Source organism: Lithobates pipiens, unplaced genomic scaffold, assembly GCF_037356315.1.
Source record: "Lithobates pipiens isolate NorthernLeopardFrog02 unplaced genomic scaffold, aLitPip1_a1.2 Scaffold_22, whole genome shotgun sequence".
In the NCBI taxonomy this organism is placed as follows: Eukaryota; Metazoa; Chordata; class Amphibia; order Anura; family Ranidae; genus Lithobates; species Lithobates pipiens.
The window spans coordinates 121,547,221-121,568,874 of record NW_027507784.1 but is presented as its reverse complement, the minus strand read 5'-3'; the positions used below and the strand labels follow the sequence as shown (position 1 = coordinate 121,568,874).

General features: G+C 45.2%; 1 protein-coding gene across 2 annotated transcripts in view; it reads right to left on the bottom strand.

Annotated features, from left to right (window-relative positions):
• Positions 1-21,654, bottom strand: part of LOC143924112 (uncharacterized) — a 42,939-nt gene that overhangs the window by 18,920 nt on the left and 2,365 nt on the right. Inside the window, exons 2-3 of one of the 2 annotated variants that reach the window (XM_077448168.1) lie at positions 19,594-19,793; positions 14,163-14,325 (exon numbers count right to left, since the gene is read on the bottom strand). In XM_077448168.1, the coding sequence (XP_077304294.1) occupies positions 14,163-14,325; positions 19,594-19,628 (198 nt within the window). In that variant the 5' untranslated portion in view covers positions 19,629-19,793. The remainder of the gene's footprint in view (positions 1-14,162; positions 14,326-19,593; positions 19,794-21,654) is intronic. The other variant, XM_077448167.1, reaches the window with a different exon arrangement.

Here is a 21,654-nt window from a genome sequence, read left to right as displayed (position 1 = left end):
GTGAAGCTCTGATGAACTCTGAATGCTTAAGAAGGTTAAAGCGGAGGTCCACCCTAAAGTGGACCTTCCGCTCATTGGAATCCCCTCCCCTCCGGCGCCACAATTGGCACCTTTCAGGGGGGAGGGGGGGGGGTGCAGGTACCTGTACAGTACATGTATCTGCACCCACTTCCGGCGTAGATTCTGCAGAATCTACGCCCCTTTCCGAAAGTCCCCCCGCTGCCTGCTGGGAAACACACGGATCCCAGAGACAGCGGGACCATCCTTATTGCGCAGCGCGACTCGCGCATGCGCAGTAGGGAACCGGGAAACTTCCCGATTCCCATACCCAAGATGGTGGCGGCAGCACCTGAGAGACGATCAAGAGATCGGCTTTGGGTGCCGACATCGCGGGCGCGCTGGGTGGGTAAGTGTCACTATTTTAAAAGTCAGCAGCTGCAGTATTTGTAGCTGCTGGCTTTTAAAAAAAAAAAAAAAAATGGCGGACTCCCGGCAGTGCTTAAGGCAGTGCTGGAAAATAATGGTGGCCACACAAAATATTGACACTTTGGGCCCAATTTGGACACTCAGGAGTGCACTCACTTTTGTTGCCAGCGGTTTAGACATCAATGTGTTGAGTTATTTTGACAGGAAATTTACACTTATACAAGCTGTACACTCACTACTTTACATTGTAGCAAAGTGTCATTTCTTCAGCGTTGTCACATGAAAAGATATAATAAACTATTTATAAAAATGTAAGGGGTGTACTCACTTTTGTGAGGTACTGTATATGTAGTATATATCGCCAAGAAAGAATCTGTGTATTTGCTGTGATGGATCGTTCATGGCAGCGGCAGAGGTTTGCTGGTATAACTGAACATTTACACAGCAATTTAGTTTGAAAAAGAAAATATGTCTATGGAGATCAAGCCCTGGTAAATGAAAAGCTGAGAGCCCTGGGCCTCGTCTTTGTTTATCTAGTGAATCAGAGGAAAGCTGCTGCATTTACAGGACCCGACCTGCAAACACCTCATTTACCAAAGGGATTGCTACAAGAAAAACCCATTAAGATGTATTGCACACGGGTGGGAACTCCCCGCTATGCTTCCCTCCTAAGACCAAGGACTCCCTATTTGTATGGATTTACATACATTTAATTCATCCTGTTATAGAATAAATAGCATTATAGTGATTTGTTTTGTTTAGATAATAAATGAAATATCAGCACCTTTTCCCCATGGGATCTTGGCGCCGATAGATGGAGACTTTGGGCATCTGGCATGTTTATGGCTGGGTTCACACTATCTTTGCATTCACCTCACAGCAGGGGTCCGGTGTGTCCCCGTTCACCGCTTCAGCTCCAATTTCAGCCCAAATTTTTGCCCAAATTTGGACCTGAAACTGACCAAAAGACACACCGAAGCCGCAGCGGAGATATGTTAACCGCCTCAATATAGAGCCGGTCAAAATGATTCTGCTATTGCGAATTGGATGTGGAGAAACCGCATCCAATTCACAATAGTGTGAACCAAGCCTAAAGGGTAAGTTTGCCTTTACAGAAGAATCTGTAAGGTGAACTTGCACAGGGCCCCCTCCTCCCCCGAGGGCCGCTAGCCTGTTGTGCTGTGATCTCCCTCGTTCTGAGCCCCGGTATAGCTGCATCACTGGTCCGGGGCTTAGAAATCCCCACAGCCCAATCTCCAAAACGTACCCCGTCAGAAGGGATGTTTAGGAGCATTTTAATTGGTCAACACCGTCACATGGGTGGCGCCGACCAATCAGAGCCCATGTAGCCGGTCCCATCAGCGGGGAAGAAGACGTGTGAATGCCGAGCTCCGGACTCATGATGCGGCTATACGGGAGGCTCAGAACGAGAGATCGCGGGACTGGGGGTGGGAAGGGGGTCCTGTGTAAGTTCACCTTATAGATTTTTCTGTAAAGGTGAACGTACACTTTAAGTTTAAAGTTATATTAAACTCTGTTTTTAAAGGGGAGGGCCAGCCAGCTGCTGACTTTTAATAAGCGCACTTACCTGTCCAGGGTGCCCGCGATGTCAGGCTCCCGAGGCCGACCCATCCCTCGGCTATTGGGTCCCGGCGCTGCCATTCTATCTAAGGGAAACGGGCAGTGAAGCCGCAAGCCTCCACTGCCTATTTCCTACTGCGCATGCCCGAGACGCGCAGCGCTTTGTGAATGGGGCGCGCTGTGTTCTGGGGGCACACACAGTTCCCAGAACATGCCGGAGGAGAAGAACGAAGACCAGCGAAGATCACCGCGGAGTAGGAAGAGGCAGTTTAGGACGATCTGCCTAGCAACAGGCATTTCTGGTAAGATAATTAAAAAAAAAAAAAAATAATAATTTTTTTTGGAACATTTTAATGTAGTTTTGTTTTTTAGGGTGGCCCTCCACTTTAAGCAGTTAAGCATCTGAGTACTTCTTTATCATTTAATCCTGTGTCGGGGTGGCTCCTTTCTCTTGCAGCATCCTACAGAGCCACCCTTGCATACAGGGACTAGAGTTGTTTCTTCTTACACTGTGTACATCAATCGAAAACGCACAGCCCCAAAACCTAGGAGGCATTGGTGTGCACAGCCTATTGCATTAGGGTGTGCACCCCAGAGCATAAACACACATGCATGTAAATCAGCAGAGTAATGGACGGTGTCAGTAGAGAGCAAATTGGTGCCAGTAGGGCAGTGGACAGCGTCAGTCGTTTTTTATTTTTATTTTTTTTATTATTTTCTACAATATAATTTTTTTTATATTTTAATTACTTTTTTACAATTATTTTTAGAAGCCCTGTTATGGGGCTTTGGTGAAATGACAAGGGTCTAAACAGACCTCTTATGTCTCACTTTTGAGACAGAGAAAGAAACTGAGAACCAGTGTTAATTTTAGTCTTAGGACTAAAATGGCATTTTAGTTTTAGTCCCATTTTAGTCTTCTGCAACTGTTTTAGTTTTATTTAGTCGACTAATTCTCCAGTACATTTTAGTCGACTAAAATGTCCTAAGTTTTAGTTGACTAAAATCTCCAGTACATTTCAGTAATTGAAATTTAGTTGCAGTCATAGTCTTTTGACTAAAATGATATTTTAGTTTTAGTCTTACTTTAGTCTTTTGACTTAAATGGCTTTTAGTTTTAGTTGTATTTAAGTCATCTCAATTGTTTTAGTTTTAATCGTATTTTAGTCTACTAAAATAGTATTCATTTAGTCAACTAAATTAACATTGCTGAGGACAGAGATTCCCTAGTCCCTTTCTCTGCAGCTTGCGCTAAACATAGTTTAATATGCTTCAGTTAATACTGAAGACAGAAGAGATCGGCACAAATCACTCACCAACTGCTGTTGCTCAACTTTTTTTTGGGGGGGGGGAGCGGAAGACCAACGGGAAGGCAGCGAAAAAAGGAGGAATAGTGCTCAATCATTGGCGTCAGTGGAAGCAATAGTGCCCCATCATTGGTATCAGTGGGAGAAATAGTCCATCCTCGACGTCAGTGGGAGGAATAGTGCACCATCCTTGATGTCAGTGGGAGGAATAGTGCCCCATCATTGGTATCAGGCGGAGGAAAACTGCCCCATCATTGTCAGTGGGAAGAATATTTGCCTTTTGTAAATCAACCCCTTTAGTTCAGCTTTTATGGAGCTAAAAAGAGGACGCATCATGTCACCTCCCCACCGCCTGTTAAATGCCTCTAAAAAACAATCCAAAAGCAGATCACTTTTCAGAGGAGCAGCAATTTCTCCACATGTCTGAATCTAGCCTTAGGGAGGTTCACTCAGCCTACTTGTCCTGGTTACCATTGTCACCGGGACCAAAATTGGGGAAAAATCCAAATTTATGATCTGTCATCAGAAAAGGAATAGAGTGGATATCTTGTAACGAGGGGTCTTGTTCCAGTGACCACTGACTAAGGTGGCATTGCCCTCACTTTGGGGAGATTTCTTCTGTTGTGTCTACAGGTGAGGGACTGAAAATAAATCTCCCCAGTGGGATACAAATGGCAAAACAAAATCTCACAGGGGGTTCAACCCTTTGTAACTTTATTAAAAAAAAAAAAAAACATGCAAAAACCAAAACAAAAACATTGCTTCAGATTTACTTTAATATTATTCCATTGTGTGGTAAATTGAGCGATAAAGTTTTCAGTGTTAAAGTCGTTCATTCATTCAAAATGAGCCGCCAACACACAGCAGCAAACAAAAAAATATCCCTGCAGTATTATTTAGTGCGGCTAATGTGAGTCATGTTTATTGAGGTGTAATACTAAAGGAATAGGACTGAAACGCATGGCATGAATCGTCATTACCGCGCTTCCCCTCGGCTTCAGTGAATGGGTTTGCCATTTACCAACAAAGCCATGCAGTTTATAGACAAGATCCTCATTTTAGGTAGGTGTTTTCCATAAGGAATTACTTTTTATTTATTCATGGTACGTTAACCACCAGACTTCCGGACGGTTTTACCCCCTTCATAACCAGGGCATTTTTTGCTATTGAGCACCGCGCTATTTTAACTGGCAATTGCGCGGTCATGCAATGCTGTACCCAAATGAAATTTACATAATTTTATTCAAAAAAATACCAGTTTCTTTAGGTGATATTTGATCACTGCTGGATTTTTTATTTTATTATATGAGTAAAAAAAGACCGAAAAAAATCAAAAAAAAAAAATCAATATGTTCTACTTTCTATTCTAAAACATATATAATAATAAAAAAAAAATCTAATTTCTTTTTAAAATATAGGCCAAAATGTATTCCTCTACATGTCTTTGGTAAGAAAAAAAAAAACAAGTGTATTAATTGGTTTGTGAAAAAGCTATAGCGTCCACAAACTATGGTGTATATATACTGGAGTTTACGCAGTTAAAGGCGCTATGCTGTAATGGCGGTGATCAGTGACTTATAGTGTGACTGTAATAGGGTGGCGGGCAAACTGGCGCTAAAAGACGCTATCAGGGAGGGTCACTAACTGACACTGACGTCATTAAGGACACTAATACATTGCTCAGGAATAGTTGTGTACACAGGGCTGGTGCAAGGACTAGAGGTCGACCGATATATCGGCCGGCCGATATATCGGCCGATATTTGCCGTTTTTTAAATAATCGGCATCGGCCGATTTGAGCTGATAAAAAGCCGATTTAGAACTACAGCGGGACTTTTCTATTACAGAAGTCATTTCAGTCAGTGTAAGTTGCCTGAGTCGTCATAGCAACCCTTTCCTCCTCTCTGGGCAGGCTGCCAAGAAAAGAACAGAATGATACAATGTTTACACTTGAATGAATGAAATCATCTCTGTGTGTAGAAGTTCTCAGTTTAACCATTTAAAGACTAAATCTTTTCTGACACTTGTTGCTTACAAGTAAAAATCCTGTATTTTCTGCCAGAAAATCACTTAGACCCCCCCAAAAATTATATATAGTTTTTTAGCAGAGATCCTAGGGAATAAAATAGCGGTTGTTGCAATATTTTATGTCACACGGCATTTGCACAGAGGTCTTTCAAATGCATTTTTTTAGGAAAAAAATACACTATTTAAAAAATAAAAATAAAATAAAAACAGTAAAGTTAGCCCATTTTTTTTTTTCGTACAAAAGTTTTGACTACCTGTTTTTATTTAATATATAGGTTTTTTTTTTTTTTTTTTTTATCTAAATCATACATACAAGTAAACTGATTGGAGGTTTGTTTTGTTTAATAAATGTTTAAATGTAAGAAATTTTCTGTATCACTTATGAAGGCTGCTTTCACAGTGGAGCGGGCAGGCGTTGATGGTAAAACGCAAGTTTTAGCGGCTCTTTACCATCATTTTAGCGGTGCTATTTGGCTGCTAGTGGGGCACATCTAACCCAGCTAGCGGCCAAGGAAGAGGTTAAATGCGCCCATGAAGCACTGCTGCCAAATCGCATTGCATGTGCTTCAGCAGTGGTGCCCATTCATATCAATGGGCAGGAGTGGTGGAGGAGCGGTATACACCACTCCAAACGTGCTGCTTGCAGGACTTTTTTTTTTAAGATCCTGCCAGCGCATCGCCTCAGTGTGAAAGTTTCACACAGACTGCAGGGGAGCCATTTTACAGGCGCTATTTTTAGCCCAAAAGCGCCTGAAAACGCCCCAGTGGGAAAGGTGTGTTAGATCAAGGGGGATTAAAAAATAAAATAAAAAAAGGAAAAAAATAAATAAATAAAATAAAATCGGCCTAACATATCGGCCCAAAAAAAAATCGGCATCATATATCGGCTATCGGCCGCCATGATTTCTAAATATCGGCATCGGCATCGGCCAGAGAAAAACCCATATCGGTCGACCTCTAGCAAGGACTTTTGAGATCCTAGGTGAAATCTCCTTTTGCCGCCTCCCTCATTTGGCCCTGTCCATGTATACCCCACCTTTTTAATGAAGCGCACATCAAATGCAGCCTCGCCCATCAAATGCAGCCTCGCCCATCAAATGCAGCCTCGCCCGCGCCCATCAATGAATGTTTACTTGCTTCTATTCATTTGGGAGTCAGGACACAGACAGTGTCCTCTGCCACCACTGCGCCTCTGACACTATGAGCGAATGGAACGGCGACTGCTTTCTGATGCTGAGACTTTGTTGCTTGCTGCGGGGAGAAGAGAGTAGAAACACCAGTGGTCGGGCGCCCCCTAGGCAGCAGTGCACACTAGGTGGCTGCCTAGTTTGCCTAGTGGTAGCCCCGGCCCTGACTGTACATCACACTGTACTAACAATGCTGGTAATCAGGGTTTTAACTGTGTGCCTAACAATGTGTAATGTTTACGGCTTTTACTTTTTGATCTGTCTAGTTTTCCCCCCTGTTTTTCCAGGGAGAAAAAACAGCTAGATTGTTGTTCCTGTTGCACAGAACTGTGTGTGATTGGACACAGCCCCTCAGCTGACTTCAGGCAAAATCAATAGTTGAAATCAGCTGGCAAATTCTCAATTCACAGCACAGTTCGGCAGGTGGCGCCACTGAACCCAAAAGAATGTGCTGACATACAAGTACAAGATTCTGCCTGTACCTGCCACCTACTCACAGTTAGTGGCGGCTGGCGCTCAAATTTCTTGGGGACGGCCCCCCATCCAGCCAACACCCCCCATCGCTTGATCGATCGCCGATGCCCTCCCAACACCCACCCCCCGTCGATTGCCGCTTTGCTCGCTCATCGCTCGCCAACCCCACATTTACCTTTATCCTTGCGTTTCTCTCTCCAAGTCCCAACAGTCTCCTCCTGGCCAATCAGGAGTCCTGCAATCCGGCCAAAGGGGGCTTAGGAATCCCGGCCAGTCGGGTCTCAGGATTTGCTGATTGGCCAGGAGGAAAAACATGTGAGAGGGGTCAGGGCGCTGTCATATGACGTCCTCCCGTTTAAACAGGGAATGCGCGCAATCGTGCGCGTGCATCCCTGTTTCTTCGGTGGCGGCGTGTCACGGAGACACTGCTCACCACTGGAGGGGGATGAACAGCCATTGGTTATGGCTGTTTACCACGTGATCGGCCGTGATGAAGTCACGGCCGTGATGAAGTCACGGCCGATCACAGATGGTCACACCCCGACTGTGCACTGGGAACACTGCTCGTCACCGACGCTGGTAAACAGCCATTGGCCGGCTGTTTACCCACGTGATCGGCTGTGATCCTTTCACAGCCGATCACTAAAATGTAAACAAACCGCGGTAACGAGATGTTACCGGGTTGTTCTCCTCCCCACACACCGATCGTGTGTGAGGAGGAGATTGCGGTAACATCTCGTTACCGCCTAGTGTACACCAATCACACTGATTGCCTGCCTACCCCCCTCAATAAAGAGGACCTGTCACCACCCCTCATAGCACCTGTCACCAGGCCCATCAGGGTACCCGAGCACCTGTCACCAGGCCCATCAGGGTACCCGAGCACCTGTCACCAGGCCCATCAGAGTACCCGAGCACCTGTCACCAGGCCCATCAGAGTACCCGAGCACCTGTCACCAGGCCCATCAGAGTACCCGAGCACCTGTCACCAGGCCCATCAGAGTACCCGAGCACCTGTCACCAGGCCCATCAGAGTACCCGAGCACCTGTCACCAGGCCCATCAGAGTACCCGAGCACCTGTCACCAGGCCATCAGAGTACCCGAGTACCTACTTGCAGCCCATGTCTCATATAATATACATTGGGGTGTTTGCTTTCCAAAATGGGGTCATTTTGTGGGTAATTTCTCCAGGACCTTCAAAAGTGTGATGGGTAGGAATGAAATGAGATGTGTCATTTATGCTCCTAGAACGCCTGAACGTACTACTTCAATGTTCGGCCTCTCTATGTGGCCAGGCTGTGTAAGTCCTACACATGCAGTATCGCCATACTTGGGAGGAGTAGCAGAATGTATTTTGGGGTGTTTGCTTTCCAAAATGGGGTAATTTTATGGGAAATTCCATTGTCCTGGTACTCCAGGGCCTTCAAAAGTGTAATAGGTGGTTGAGAAATGAGATGCGTCATTTTTGCTCGTAGAACGTCTGAAGGTACTACATCAATGTTGGTGTTCTGTATGTGGCCAGGATGTGTAAAAGTCTCACACATGTGGTATCGCCGTACTCGGGAAGAGTAGCAGAATGTATTTTGGGGTGTAATTTGTAGGGATGCACCGAATGGGTTTTTTGGTGCCGAAACCGATACCGAAAATGAAAAATACACTAGGCCAAAAACCGAAACCGATACCGAAACAGCACCGATACCGAAAATGACTGTTTTTAAAAAATATTTTTATACAGGAGGTGGTCAGAGACTGGGGACACGGTACAGGAGGTGGTCAGAGACTGGGGACACGGTACAGGAGATGGTCAGAGACAGGGGACACGGTACAGAAGATGGTCAGACTGGGGACATGGTACAGGAGATGGTCAGAGACAGAGGACGTGGTACAAGAAGCATCCCCCATTGCAGCCAGTGTGCCGCATTGCAGCCAGTGTGCCGCATTGCAGCCAGCCTGTGCACTGTGTGTAGGGAAGAGAGCCGCCTCTGCCGCCTGTTTGATAACAGCGCCGGGAACATCACAGCTTTCATTTCAATTGCTGTGTGTTCCCGGCCGTGCGCCGTCACACGCAGCCCCTCCCCCTTGTCCGGGCACTTTGATAGACAGATCATCCGTCCAATCCTGCGGATGATCTGTCTATCAAAGTGCCCGGACAAGGGGGAGGGGCTGCGTGTGACGGCGCGCGGCCGGGAACACACAGCAATTTAAATGAAAGCTGTGATGTTCCCGGTGCTGTTATCAAACAGGCAGCGGAGGTGGCTCTCCTGCGCTATACACCCCCCATGATGGGCGTCACCAGGGGCGGGCCCCGCCCCCCACCCAGGCCACGCCCCATTTTCGGCTCCATTATCGGCCGTTTTTCTCTTTCGGCAAATTGCCGAAAAGGGCATTTTCGGCCGATATGTTTTGGCGGCCGAAATTTCGGTGCATCACTAGTAATTTGTTGTATGCATATGCTGTGTGCGAGAAATAACCTGATATGACAATTTTGTAAAAAAAAAAAAAAAAAATCTTCATTTTGCAAAGAATTGTGGGAAAAAATTACAACTTAAAAAAACTCACCATGCTACTTACTTAATACCTTGGAATGTCTACTTTGTAAAAAGGGGTCATTTGGGGGGTATTTGTACTTTCCTGACATTCCAAGGCTGTCTGCCACTCTTTGCAGTTTTTATCAAAGTTGTAAAACAACCTCCTCATGCAATCTTTAAGTGCTGCGTCCCTGCGCTCTTCTGCATTGACCAGCTCACCAAAAAGCTTCTCAATGGTCTTTGTCCAGTAACGTTTGTAGCCCTTTGTGGATTTGAGCTCGTACTCCTCTGGCAGATTGCGCTCCGTTACACTCTCTGGCATTTCCATTTGGTAGCGATTCTTTGCCGTTCCCCAATACACTATTTTTACAACCAAGCCTCTTGCATTGTTTCTCCAGATAGTCTGTAAGATTCTGCTCGGCAGTCTTGATATCTCTCAGTGCTTCGTCATAGTCAGGGTCAAAGCCAGCTTTAGGGGTAATCACCAGTTTTTTTAGCCTTCTCGTGATCAAATGAAGTGTCCCACCTCCTTCAGACGTTAAGTCTGGGAATCGACCTTTAGGATGTTTATCTTTAACTAGATACTGACCGCCGGCTGTCAAATGACGGCCAGGCGGCGCACCTATTGTGGCGGGAGGCAGTCATATGACGTCCTCCCGTTTAAACAGGGAATGCGTGCGATCGTGCACGCGCATCCCTGTTTCTTCGGTGGCGGCGTGTTACGGAGATACTGCTCGCCACTGAAGTGGGTGAACAGCCATTGGTTATGGCCGTTTACCACGTGATCGGCCGTGATGAAGTCACGGCTGCTCACAGATGGTCACACCCCGACTGTGCACTGGGAACACTGCTCGTCACCGGCGCTGGTAAACAGCCATTGGCCGGCTGTTTACCCACGTGATCCTTTTACAGCCTATCACTAAAATGTAAACAAACCGTGGTAATGAGATGTTACTGGGTTGTTCTGCTCCTCACACACCGATCGTGTGTGAGGAGGAGATTGCGGTAACATCTCGTTACCGCCTAGTGTACACCAATCACACTGATTGCCTGCCCCCCCCCCAATAAAGAGGACCTGTTACCACCCCTCATAGTACCTGTCAATCACAGTCCATCAGAGCACCTGCCCCGGCCCATCAGGGTGCCCGAGCACCTGCCCCGGCCCATCAGGGTGCCCGAGCACCTGCCCCGGCCCATCAGGGTGCCCGAGCACCTGCCCCGGCCCATCAGGGTGCCCGAGCACCTGCCCCGGCCCATCAGGGTGCCCGAGCACCTGCCCCGGCCCATATCTGTCACCAGGCCATCAGAGTACCCGAGTACCCGTCACCAGAGTACCTATCTCCAGCCCATCAGAGTACCCAAGTACCTATTTGCAGCCCATGTGTCATAGAATATACGTTGGGGTGATTACTTTCCAAAATGGGGTCATTTTGTGGGTAATTTTACTGTCCTTGTGGTCCAGGACCTTCAAAAGTGTGATGGGTAGGAATGAAATGAGATGTGTCATTTATGCTCCTAGAACGCCTGAACGTACTACTTCAATGTTCGGCCTCTCTATGTGGCCAGGCTGTGCAAGTCCTACACATGCAGTATCGCCATACTCGGGAGGAGTAGCAGAATGTATTTTGGGGTGTAATTTTTGCTATATACATGCTATGTGTTAGAAATATCTTATAAATTGACAATTTTGTGTAAAAAAAATAAAAAAAATAAATAAAAAAAAAAAGGCGTTTTAATTTTTTTCCACATATTCCAAAAACTTCTGGAAAAAAATTAGCCATTCAAAAGACTCATTATGCCTCACAGATTATACGTTGGGGTGTTTGCTTTCCAAAATGGGGTCATTTTATGGGAAATTCCATTGTCCTGGTACTCCAGGGCCTTCAAAAGTGTAATAGGTGGCTGTGAAATGAGATGCGTCATTTTTCCTCGTAGAACGTCTGAAGGTACTACATCAATGTTGGTGTTCTGTATGTGGCCAGGCTGTGTAAAAGTCTCACACATGTGGTATCGCCGTACTCAGGAAGAGTAGCAGAATCTATTTTTAAAAAAGGGGTCATTTGGGGGGTATTTGTACTTTCCTGACTTGTTAGGGTCCTTTCACACGGGGCGGATCAGTTCTGATCCGCCCCGTGGATATCCGTTTGCTCAGCGGGGATCACTCCGCTGATCCCCGCTGAGCAGGGAAATGACAGCTCCGTCTCTGCACACTGCGCAGGACGGACCTGTCACAGCGCCGCTCTCCCCTATGGGAGATCGGATGACGACGGACCGCAGTGCCCGTCGTCATCCGATCCGATCCGCAGACGGATGGAAAAATAGCTTTTTCCTCCGTTCCGATCCGAAAAAGTGTAACGGAGGAAAAAGCTATTTTTCCATCCGTCTGCGGATCGGATCGGATGACGACGGGCACTGCGGTCCGTCGTCATCCGATCCGATGACGGATGGAAAAATAGCTTTTTCCTCCGTTACACTTTTTCGGATCGGAGCGGGTCGGATGTCAGCGGACATGTCACCGCTGACATCCGACGCTCCATAGAGCTCTATGGAGCACCCGTTCAGGTCCGCCTGAAAAACTGACAAAAAAAGAGGCCTTAGTGTCTCAAGAAATGAGATAGACCTGATGTACTGAAGGCCTGATCAGAAGTGATCAATTTTCAGTGATTGGCACCATAATTTGTAGAATCTAAATTTCACAAAGACCAAATATATACTAATGTGGGTTATTTTTACCAAAGATATGTAGCAGTATAAATTTTGGCCAAAATTTATGAAGAAAAATTACTAATTAGCAAAAATGTATGACAGAAACAAAGAAAAAAGGCATTTTTTTTTTTCACAAAATTTACGAATTTATAAATTCGGGACACTGAAGATCGGCGAACTGATTATTAGTGTAGATGTTCCCTGTTTGGATTTGCCGGTTATCGGGTCTCCTCATGCACTTAGCGCAAGGAGAGGATTGCCGATAACTTTCAAATCCTGTTTACGCTGTTATGGGACACAGCTGGTCACATTGTAACGAGCACGCTGCAATTGGCTCTTAACTCCGATCATCTGTGTCCTAAGGACAGCAATCACAGATCCCTGCTTATGCATGTCGCAGGAGGGACGCAGGCTGCAAGGTCATGGGAAGACATCAATAGACGTCCTCCCAGCAAAGTGAGCCTGCAGCTGTATCCTTCTTTCGGCTATACCACGGGTGGCGAAGGGATTATGTTTAACCACGTTAACCTTAGCCCTAGTTCACACCAGTGCAACTTGCACCTAAGATTTATTTGCTACTTCATTTAAACAGAAAATTATGCAAGTTGCAATGATTTCAGAAACAAAACCAACAAAAAATTTTAAAAATGTGCATACTAGCCCATGAATCAAAAGGGTCTGCGTTACCATGAGAGTTGGCAGTGCTCAGAAGAGGCACACGTTTGTAAGTTCTAATAAAGCCTCATGAGTGCAGATAAACAATAACAATAATTCAATTTTTGTGCAGTTTCTCAGATAGTATGGCGGAATTTGCATTGCATTCAGACCAAACTTTCACAGGCCCCTTTTTTGGTCCGCACCAGAATCGGATCGCATGGGTGTTCACACTCACCCTTTAAAAAATAAAATAAATAAATAACTTTTATTCCTATTAGAAGGAATGTAAACATCCCTTGCAATAGGAATAGTGCAAGGCGGGTCCTCTTTACAGACAGATGTGGAGTCTGCAAGCCTGAGATTAATAATAAAAGAAAAAAAAACCCCACGCACCATGATCTCAGCCTTTCCAGCTGAATATACAGCGGTTTACAAATGCCGGGCCTAATGTAAAGTCATAACATAGTGCCCGGCCTCCGAAGGTCATAGAGACTGCCATGGACCATCTGGCGGCTCCCATCAAAATCCAGGATGTCATATGATGTACACTAGGTTTGAAGTGGTTAAAGTGGAACTTTTCCCATATCTCACATCAGCATGGATATCTGCACGCCGATAATCTGAATATAGGTTTCTGCTGGCTACATTCATAATACATTTTTGTATTTAAGGTGGTTGTAAACCCTTACAACCCACTTTGACCTACAGGTAAGCCTAGATTAAGGCTTACCTGTAGGTCCAAGAAATATCTCCTAAACCTATACGGTTTAGGAGATATTTGCCCGAAGACAGGCACCGCTGTGTACGGCGCGTGCTCCGTAGACAGCGGCGCGCAGGCGCACTGAGCGTGGCATTTCCAATAATGGACCTGCCGCGCATGTCGGCTCCCTGCGCATGCGCGGGAGTGACGTTATCGCGGCTCCGCCGAATGACAGTGGCGGAGCTGCGAGACCCCACCGAGAAGATGGATGCGTCGGACTACAGGGGACAGCGGCGACTTCGCTGGCTCCTGTGTCAGGTAAGTGATACATAATGGGCTACTATGCAATGCATAGTAGTCCATTATGCTTTGCCTTTGCAGGGAATGAAAGAGGAAGTAAACCCATCAGGGTTTACTTCCTCTTTAACAGCAGCTACAAACCCCTTCTGTCAAACAAAATTTTGTAGTGTTTAACCGAATAAAAAAGCAGCACACATCTATGCAACAGTTGGTGGGAGGAAATACACATCTTGATAATTGTTGTCTTGTCAGGTTTTTTTTTTTTACCTCCATTTCCTCCTCAGTATCAGAAGGTTCTGTGCAAACAGCCAGTGCCAGCCTCTTGTCCTTTTCGGTTTTCAGTGCATCATCTGCCATTTTCATTGCTTTAGTTATTTCAGGCCTGGTACTGAAAAACATGCCCCTTTTTGGGCTTCTGCGGCAGAGGAACCTAAAAAGTACAAATAAATATGACATTTAAAAAAAGAAAATGATCCACATATACACACACAAAGATTTTAACTAAACTAACTTTGGAAAGGCTTGGCATGGTTTTTACAGTCTGCTCTCAGTCATCTGGCAATAAGTAAACTGTTTATGTGCAAAGATATCGATTTAGGTCACCTCCTGAATGGCATGAGGTGGTGGTGGGGGGGGGGGGGGGGGGGGTATTGCACATACAGCTACGGCGATTCACGCAGCAGTGCCAACCTGCCGCCGTAGAACGACAGCAGCTGGTCGGCAAGCAGCTAACCTGTTGCCAGCGTAACTCATGTGCGACGGCAAAAGGGTGGGCTTCAACTCCCACACAGGCACCTTTGGGCTGCCAAGGTTTTTGAGAACGCACTCACTGAGTGATGTGTCAATGACCAGGGTGGCTCTGATTTAAATCTCCTCGATTTAACCACTTCGGCCACGGAAGATTTGGCTACTCAATGATCAGCCCATTTGAGATACGGCACTGCATTGCTTTAAGTGACAATCGCCCAGTTGTGACAAGCTGTACCCAAACAAAAATTGATGTCCTTTTTTCTCCCCACAAAAAAAAAAAAAACCCAACGCAATATTTTGTATACAACAAAAGGGAGGAAAGAAATGGGACTTGAGGCAAGTCACTGAATGCATACCTTATTCGATTCATTTATAAAATAATTATTAACAAATCATATTATAGAGGGTGTCAATCTGAAATACAGGACACAAAATAATGTAATACATTTGCATAAATATGTAATAGTTATACAGAGCAAGATAAGACGTAAGCATTATAGTTACGAGAGAACACTCATCCATTCATAAAAGTTCAATGAACATAATCTATTTTTCATGGTGAGCCAAAATTGTCTAAGCATCAGTTCGATGCAACTCATGGCTCATGCCAATCATCAGGAGTAAAATGCTCTGAAATTAAATCAGCGATATCTACAAGTATAGAATATCCTTTAACCACTTGGAATCCGCGCTATTGCCAAATGACGGCATTAGCGCGGACCTACTTTTCCGGGACTACGTCTATTGACGTCGTCCCGTGTACGAGCGGCCTGCGCGCCCCCTGAGGGGCGCGCGCGGCGCGCTCTGTGATCGGCGAATCCATGAGACTCGCCTGATCACCGATCCGTGAAAGGGGTCGATCCCGACCCCTTATCACGTGATCAGCTGTCAGCCAATGACAGCTGATCATGTGATAGAACGGAGCCGGTAATCGGCTATTATTCAGCGCGAGGAGAAAAAAAAAAAGCCGATCACCGGCGGCCGTGATCGGGACATCAGTCCCGATCACGGCCTACAATACAAGCGACCACCTGCCCCCTGCCAGTGCCCACCTGCCCCCTGCAGTGCCATCCTGAATGAAAGTAAGTGCCCCCCGTCAGTGCCACCCAGCAGTGCCCATAGTGCCCACAGTGCCACCCACAGTGCCCACAATCTGCCTCAAAGGTGGTGCACCCCAGTGCCGCCCATCAGTGCCCAGCAGTGCCGAGCAGTGCTGCCCATCAGTGGTACCCATCAGTGCCCATCCGTGCCACCCATCCGTGCCATCTTATCTGTGCCCATCTGTGCCATCTTATCTGTGCCTATTAGTGCCATCTTATCTGTGCCCATTAGTGCCGCCTTATCTGTGCCCATCAGTGCCCACCAATGCAGCCCATCAGTGCCCACCAATGCAGCCCATCAGTGCCCACCAATGCAGCCCATCAGTGCCCACCAATGCAGCCCATCAGTGCCCACCAATGCAGCCCATCAGTGCCCACCAATGCAGCCCATCAGTGCCCACCAATGCAGCCCATCAGTGCCCACCAATGCAGCCCATCAGTGCCCACCAATGCAGCCCATCAGTGCCCACCAATGCAGCCCATCAGTGCCGCCTAATCAGCGCACTTCAATGAAGGAGAAAAATGACCCATTTGCAAAATTTTATAACAAACTATTAAAACATGATTTATTTTTTTGCATCTTTTTTTGTTTGTTTAGCAAAAAATAAAACTCCGAGCTGTAACTAAATACCACCAAAAGAAAGCTCTATTTGTGGGAAAAAAAATGATAAAAATTTCATTTGGGTACAGTGTTGTATGACCGCGCAATTGTCATTCAAAGTGCATCAGCGCTGAAAGCTGAAAATTGGTCTGGGACTGAGGGGGGTTTAAGTGCCCAGTAAGCAAGTGGTTAAAAATGGAGAACAATCTCTCAAAATAAAAAAAAGGTGTGTAACTTACAGTACGGCCAAATGGTGACGGCGTAACGCCCAACCTTAAATCCAGGGGAAGAAGAGGGACAAGGATGATCATCTCCCCCCCGGGGCTGAGGTGAGGTGTCCCACCTCACCTCAGACCAGACAACAGCCAGGAGAAGACCAGGTGAATAACTTCAACACATTCATTTCACATGGTTTCATTTTCCTTCCCTTGCAGAGCAGTGTGGACTGTTAAATATACACCAGATTCACATGGACGTGACATGGTCACCACCTGGCTGTTGTCTCTGGTCTGGATGGGACTCCTCACCTCAGGCCCGGGGGAGATGATCATCCTTGTCCCTCTTCTTCCCTTGGATTTAAAGGGTGGGCGTCACCATTTGGCCGTACTGTAAAGCCCCATACACGCTATCAGTTTAATTGATTTTTCATTGTGAGCCAAAATTGTCTAAGCATCAGTTCGATGTAATTCGACGCATGTTTCATGGCTCATATCCCTAGGATATAGGTGTGAAATCAATGGGGCAGAGCTGTATTACTGCTGGCAGAATCACGCTATTGCGGGCGGGTTTAACCCTTTCTTGCCCGCTAGCGGGGGCGGCCGAAATGCGCTGCAAATCCGACAGTAAGACGCAGCTAAAAATAGCGGCGTTTTACCGCCGATGCTATGAGCACGGCAGTGTGAAAACCCTCTTAGGTTGAAGGCGAGGGAGGTGGCAGCAGCAGTTGACTGGATGTCCGCTAACAGGCGCTGCCATGATGGATCTGAAATGACAGGTGCCCTTTAAAAATTGAAGGACTCCTTCTTGCAGGTAGTTAGAATCTTTAACTTCATTTTTACTGCTTGCCCTTCCGCCTCACACTTACAGCCTAGTACAGATGCATTTCTCTTCAAACAATCACACAGTCTGTCGTGTACATAGATTTTCAAAACAATGGGATAAAAGAATATTCCTCAACTTTTTTCATCTCGTGATTACTTTGAAATGTGTGAATGCATCAATGCAGTGCGTGTTCTCTCAGTTAGGATTCATTGAATGAGTTTACCAAAAATTTTACATTTTGCAGAATATACAGCCTCATGCTACAGAACTAAGCTCCATTTCATGCTAAATAGAAAACTCTTTAGATTTTTACTCCAAAAGCATCCATTTTTATTATATATATCAATATAGAGAGATATATATAATAATATATATATGCATAGCTAGAGAACTAACATGGATTGTTGCGGTACCAGAGAGGGGTTTTATACACAAGTTAAGAATACATTTTAACAAAAATTTACACGTAGAAAACACGAAAAAAAACATCTATAATAGTTACAAAAAATATCAGATGGTTGACACGTTTCACTTAACCACTTAAGGACCGCCTCATGTAAATACACGTCGTTTTTTTGAAGAGGGATATCTCGGTAACAGCAGATACTGCTGCCACAAGCGAGATAACCCTATTTACAGGAGGCGGCCCTGTGTATGATAACAGTGGTCTCTGCGGTGGGTTCACCGCAAGATCACCGTTATCGGTGGCGGGAGGTGCCACCCCCCTTCTCCGGAGCCGTCGGGTCCTTTCTTCTGCTGGGTATAGAGAATAGAGAGGCTAAGATGTCCCCCACCCATCTCTATACCATAGGAGGGCGGAAGCAACGTCAAAACGTCACTTCCGCCCACACCTCTTAAAAAGGTATAGTCCGAATATGAGATCTGAGGACTTTTTGACCCCAGATGTCATATTTAAGAGGACCTGTCATGTTTTCTATTACAAGGGATGTTTACATTCCTTGTAATAGGAATAAAAGTGATCCATGTATTTTTTTTTTTTTTAAGTGTAAAAATAAAATCAAGTAAAATAAATAAGAAAAAAAAAATAAAATAAATTTAACCCCCCCCCCATCCCGACGAGCTCGCACACAGAAGCGAACGCATATGAAAACGGCAGTCAAACCACACATATGAGGTATTGCCCCGATTGGTAGAGCGAGATCAATAATTCTGCAACCTGTAGAATTTTTTAAATAACGCTTATGGAGATTTATGAGGGTAAAAGTTTGACGCCATTCCATGAGCGGCGCAATTTTGAAGCATGACATGTCTGGTATCAATTTACTCGGCTTAACATTATCTTTCTCAAAAAAAAATAAATAAAAAAATAAATAAAACTTGGGCTAATTTTACTGGTGTCTTTTTTAATTCAAAAAGGTGAATTTTTTCGCAAAAAAGTACGCTCGTAAGACCGCTGAGAAAATACGGTGTAAAAAAAAGCTGTTGCAATGACCACCATTTTATTCTCTAGGGCGTTATTTATGTATTGGTGTGTGGTGTGTGTGTGTGTGTGTGTGTGTGTGTGTGTGTGTGTGTGTGTGTGTATTTATATTATGTTTGGGGGCTCTAAGTAATTTTCTAGCAAAAAAAAAAAAAAGTTTTAAACCTGTAAATGCCAAATCTGAAAAAAGAGGCCCGGTCCTTAAGTGGTTAATAACTTCTTCAGAATCGGTTAAGTGAATATCGTCGACCATCTCTGATATTTTCAGTAACTATTGTATTGAACCTTACAATGAGTCGGATGTTTTTATTGTGTGTTTTCTATGTGTAAATTTTGTTACAATAAATGTATTCTTTATTAACTTGTGTATAAAATCCCTCTCTGGTACCGCAATAATCCATCATGTTGGCCCTCTATGCAAAGTTGGATGAGGTACCCTCATAGCCGTAATGTTCTTTAATCTATATTTTATCCACCCTGTCAATGACACATCTAGATCCCAACAATCAGTAGCTGGCAGGACCAGCTCCCCATCAAGTGACCACTATGCAAGCCAGTCACATTGGTCATATGATTGTGGATCCTCCCCACCCCCTGGGCGCTCAGAACTTTTCAAAGTGACACTGAAACGCTGGATAGGGATTAACATGCTCTTCTCACACCACTGTCCTCTGATCTGCTCATTGACCAAGTCCAGCATAACTGGTTTACACATAAAAAAAAGTGTTTATAAATAAAACTTCAACATTTAAAGCGCTTACTTACCTGAATAATTCTTCACATATTTTATGCCTATCCATCCTCTAGTTGGTGGGTCATCAAAGAACTGCACGTGAACATGAAGAGACTTGCCCTTTCCTCTGAAATATGTGTCTTCGTTGGGGTGGTTGTAAACTAATGAAGGCCACCAGGGGTGACCTGGCATCTTGGCCCAAACAAGGTCACCAGGTGAGAAATCGCAAACACTGCAGACAGAAAAATAAATTTCTTATATTAATAATATCCCAGGAAGTGTCCAACGTTTTAGAGCAGAACTCCAAGCATAGAAGAGAGAGAACATAAGCTAAATACAGTTAGCTAATCACTAAGGTGGTTGTAAACCCTTACATATACCCAGTGAAGGGACAATCCTTATGCAATATACAGAGATTAAACAAATCTCCTATATAAAAGTTGTACCTGTGTATCTGCGGTCTCCTCTTCAGGCAAAGTCCTGAATTTACTAAGCTTGTCTATATTAAAAAAAAAAAAAAGGGGGGGGGGGGGGGTGGGGGCAGAGCTGAAGTAACATTCTGCAGAGCTCAGTGAGGAGAGCTCCTGAAAGCTGATTGGAGGGAAGGTACACCCCCCCCCCCCTTCACACAGCAACAGAGCTGAGGTTGTCAGTCAGCTGGAGCTCCCTCCTGTATCACCATTTTTCTCTTGGTGTCAGGAAATCTTGTCAGAAGCGATTCATGCTAAAAGAAGCAGCAGACAAAAAAGTGACACTTAGTGCTCTTAACTGAGACAAGTACACACTATAGAGGGATATGTTTTGTTCATATTTCATGTCTGAGGTTTACAACCACTTTAAACTAGTTGCATTAACCACTTAAGCCCCGGACCATTTTGCTGACCAAAGACCAGAGCACTTTTTGAGATTCGGCACTGTGTCACTTTAACGGACAATTGCACGCTCATGCGACATGGTTCCCAAACAAAAATGGATGTCTTCCCCCCCCCCCCCCCCCAACAAATAGCTTTCTTTTGGTGGTATTTGATCATCCACGCGGTTTTTATCTTTTGCGCTATAAACAAAAGAGCGACAATTTTGAAAAAAAAATAAAAAAATTTTACACTTTGCTATAATAAATATCCCCCAAAAATATATTTAAAAAGATTTGATAAAAATACCATAAAACTATCCCCTATTTTGTAAACGCTATAACTTTTGCACAGGGCATTGCATCCATGTAATCTGTCAGCGGACACAGCCGTCAACTGATCAGTGCACCGGCCCGCTGCCAGCGTCATGTGATCGATGTGACCAATCACAGCAGATCATGTCAGTTGCAAACAATGGATGACTTTCTTTCATGCCATCCATTGTATACAACTGTGCTGTTAGCTGCGATTGGTCAGTGATCACATGGTAGAGGCCAATCACAACAAATCTGAATGAATCAATTTCATTCAGTAAAATAGTACTACAGATCCCCCTTTGCCCATATGCATGCTTTCCATCCCCCTCACATGGCTGTGGAAGGTATTACAGATCTACCTCCCTTTCTCATATTGTTGCTCCACATCCCCCCCCACATGTCGGTGAATAGTCTGTCGGACTTTCAGCCGAGAATCCCCCGTGCGCATTGTGAGGGGAATATCTCCTAAACCTGTTCTGTTTAGGAGATTTATTTTTACCTACAGGTAAGCCTTATTATAGGCTTTCCTGTAGGTAAAAGTTGTAAAAAGGACTATACAACCGCTTTCAGTGCCACAGCCCCCCCCCCACATGGAAGTAAACGGTACTGGAGATCCCTTCCTCTCCCTTATTTCTGCTTCACACCCCCCTCACGTGGCAGTAGATGGTACTACAGATCCCTCCTTCCCCACACCTCCCTCATGTGGCAATGAATGATACTACAGATCCTCTCCAATATTTCTTCTCCACACCTCCCTCACATGGCAATGAATAGTATTACAGGTCCCCCTCCCTTTCTCATTGTTGCTCCACACCCCCTCGCCTGGCAGTAGATGGTATTACAGTACAAATCACTCTCATTTCTGCTCCACACCCCCTCACCTGGCGGTGAATGGTACTACAGGTCCCTCATACTTCTTCCCTCC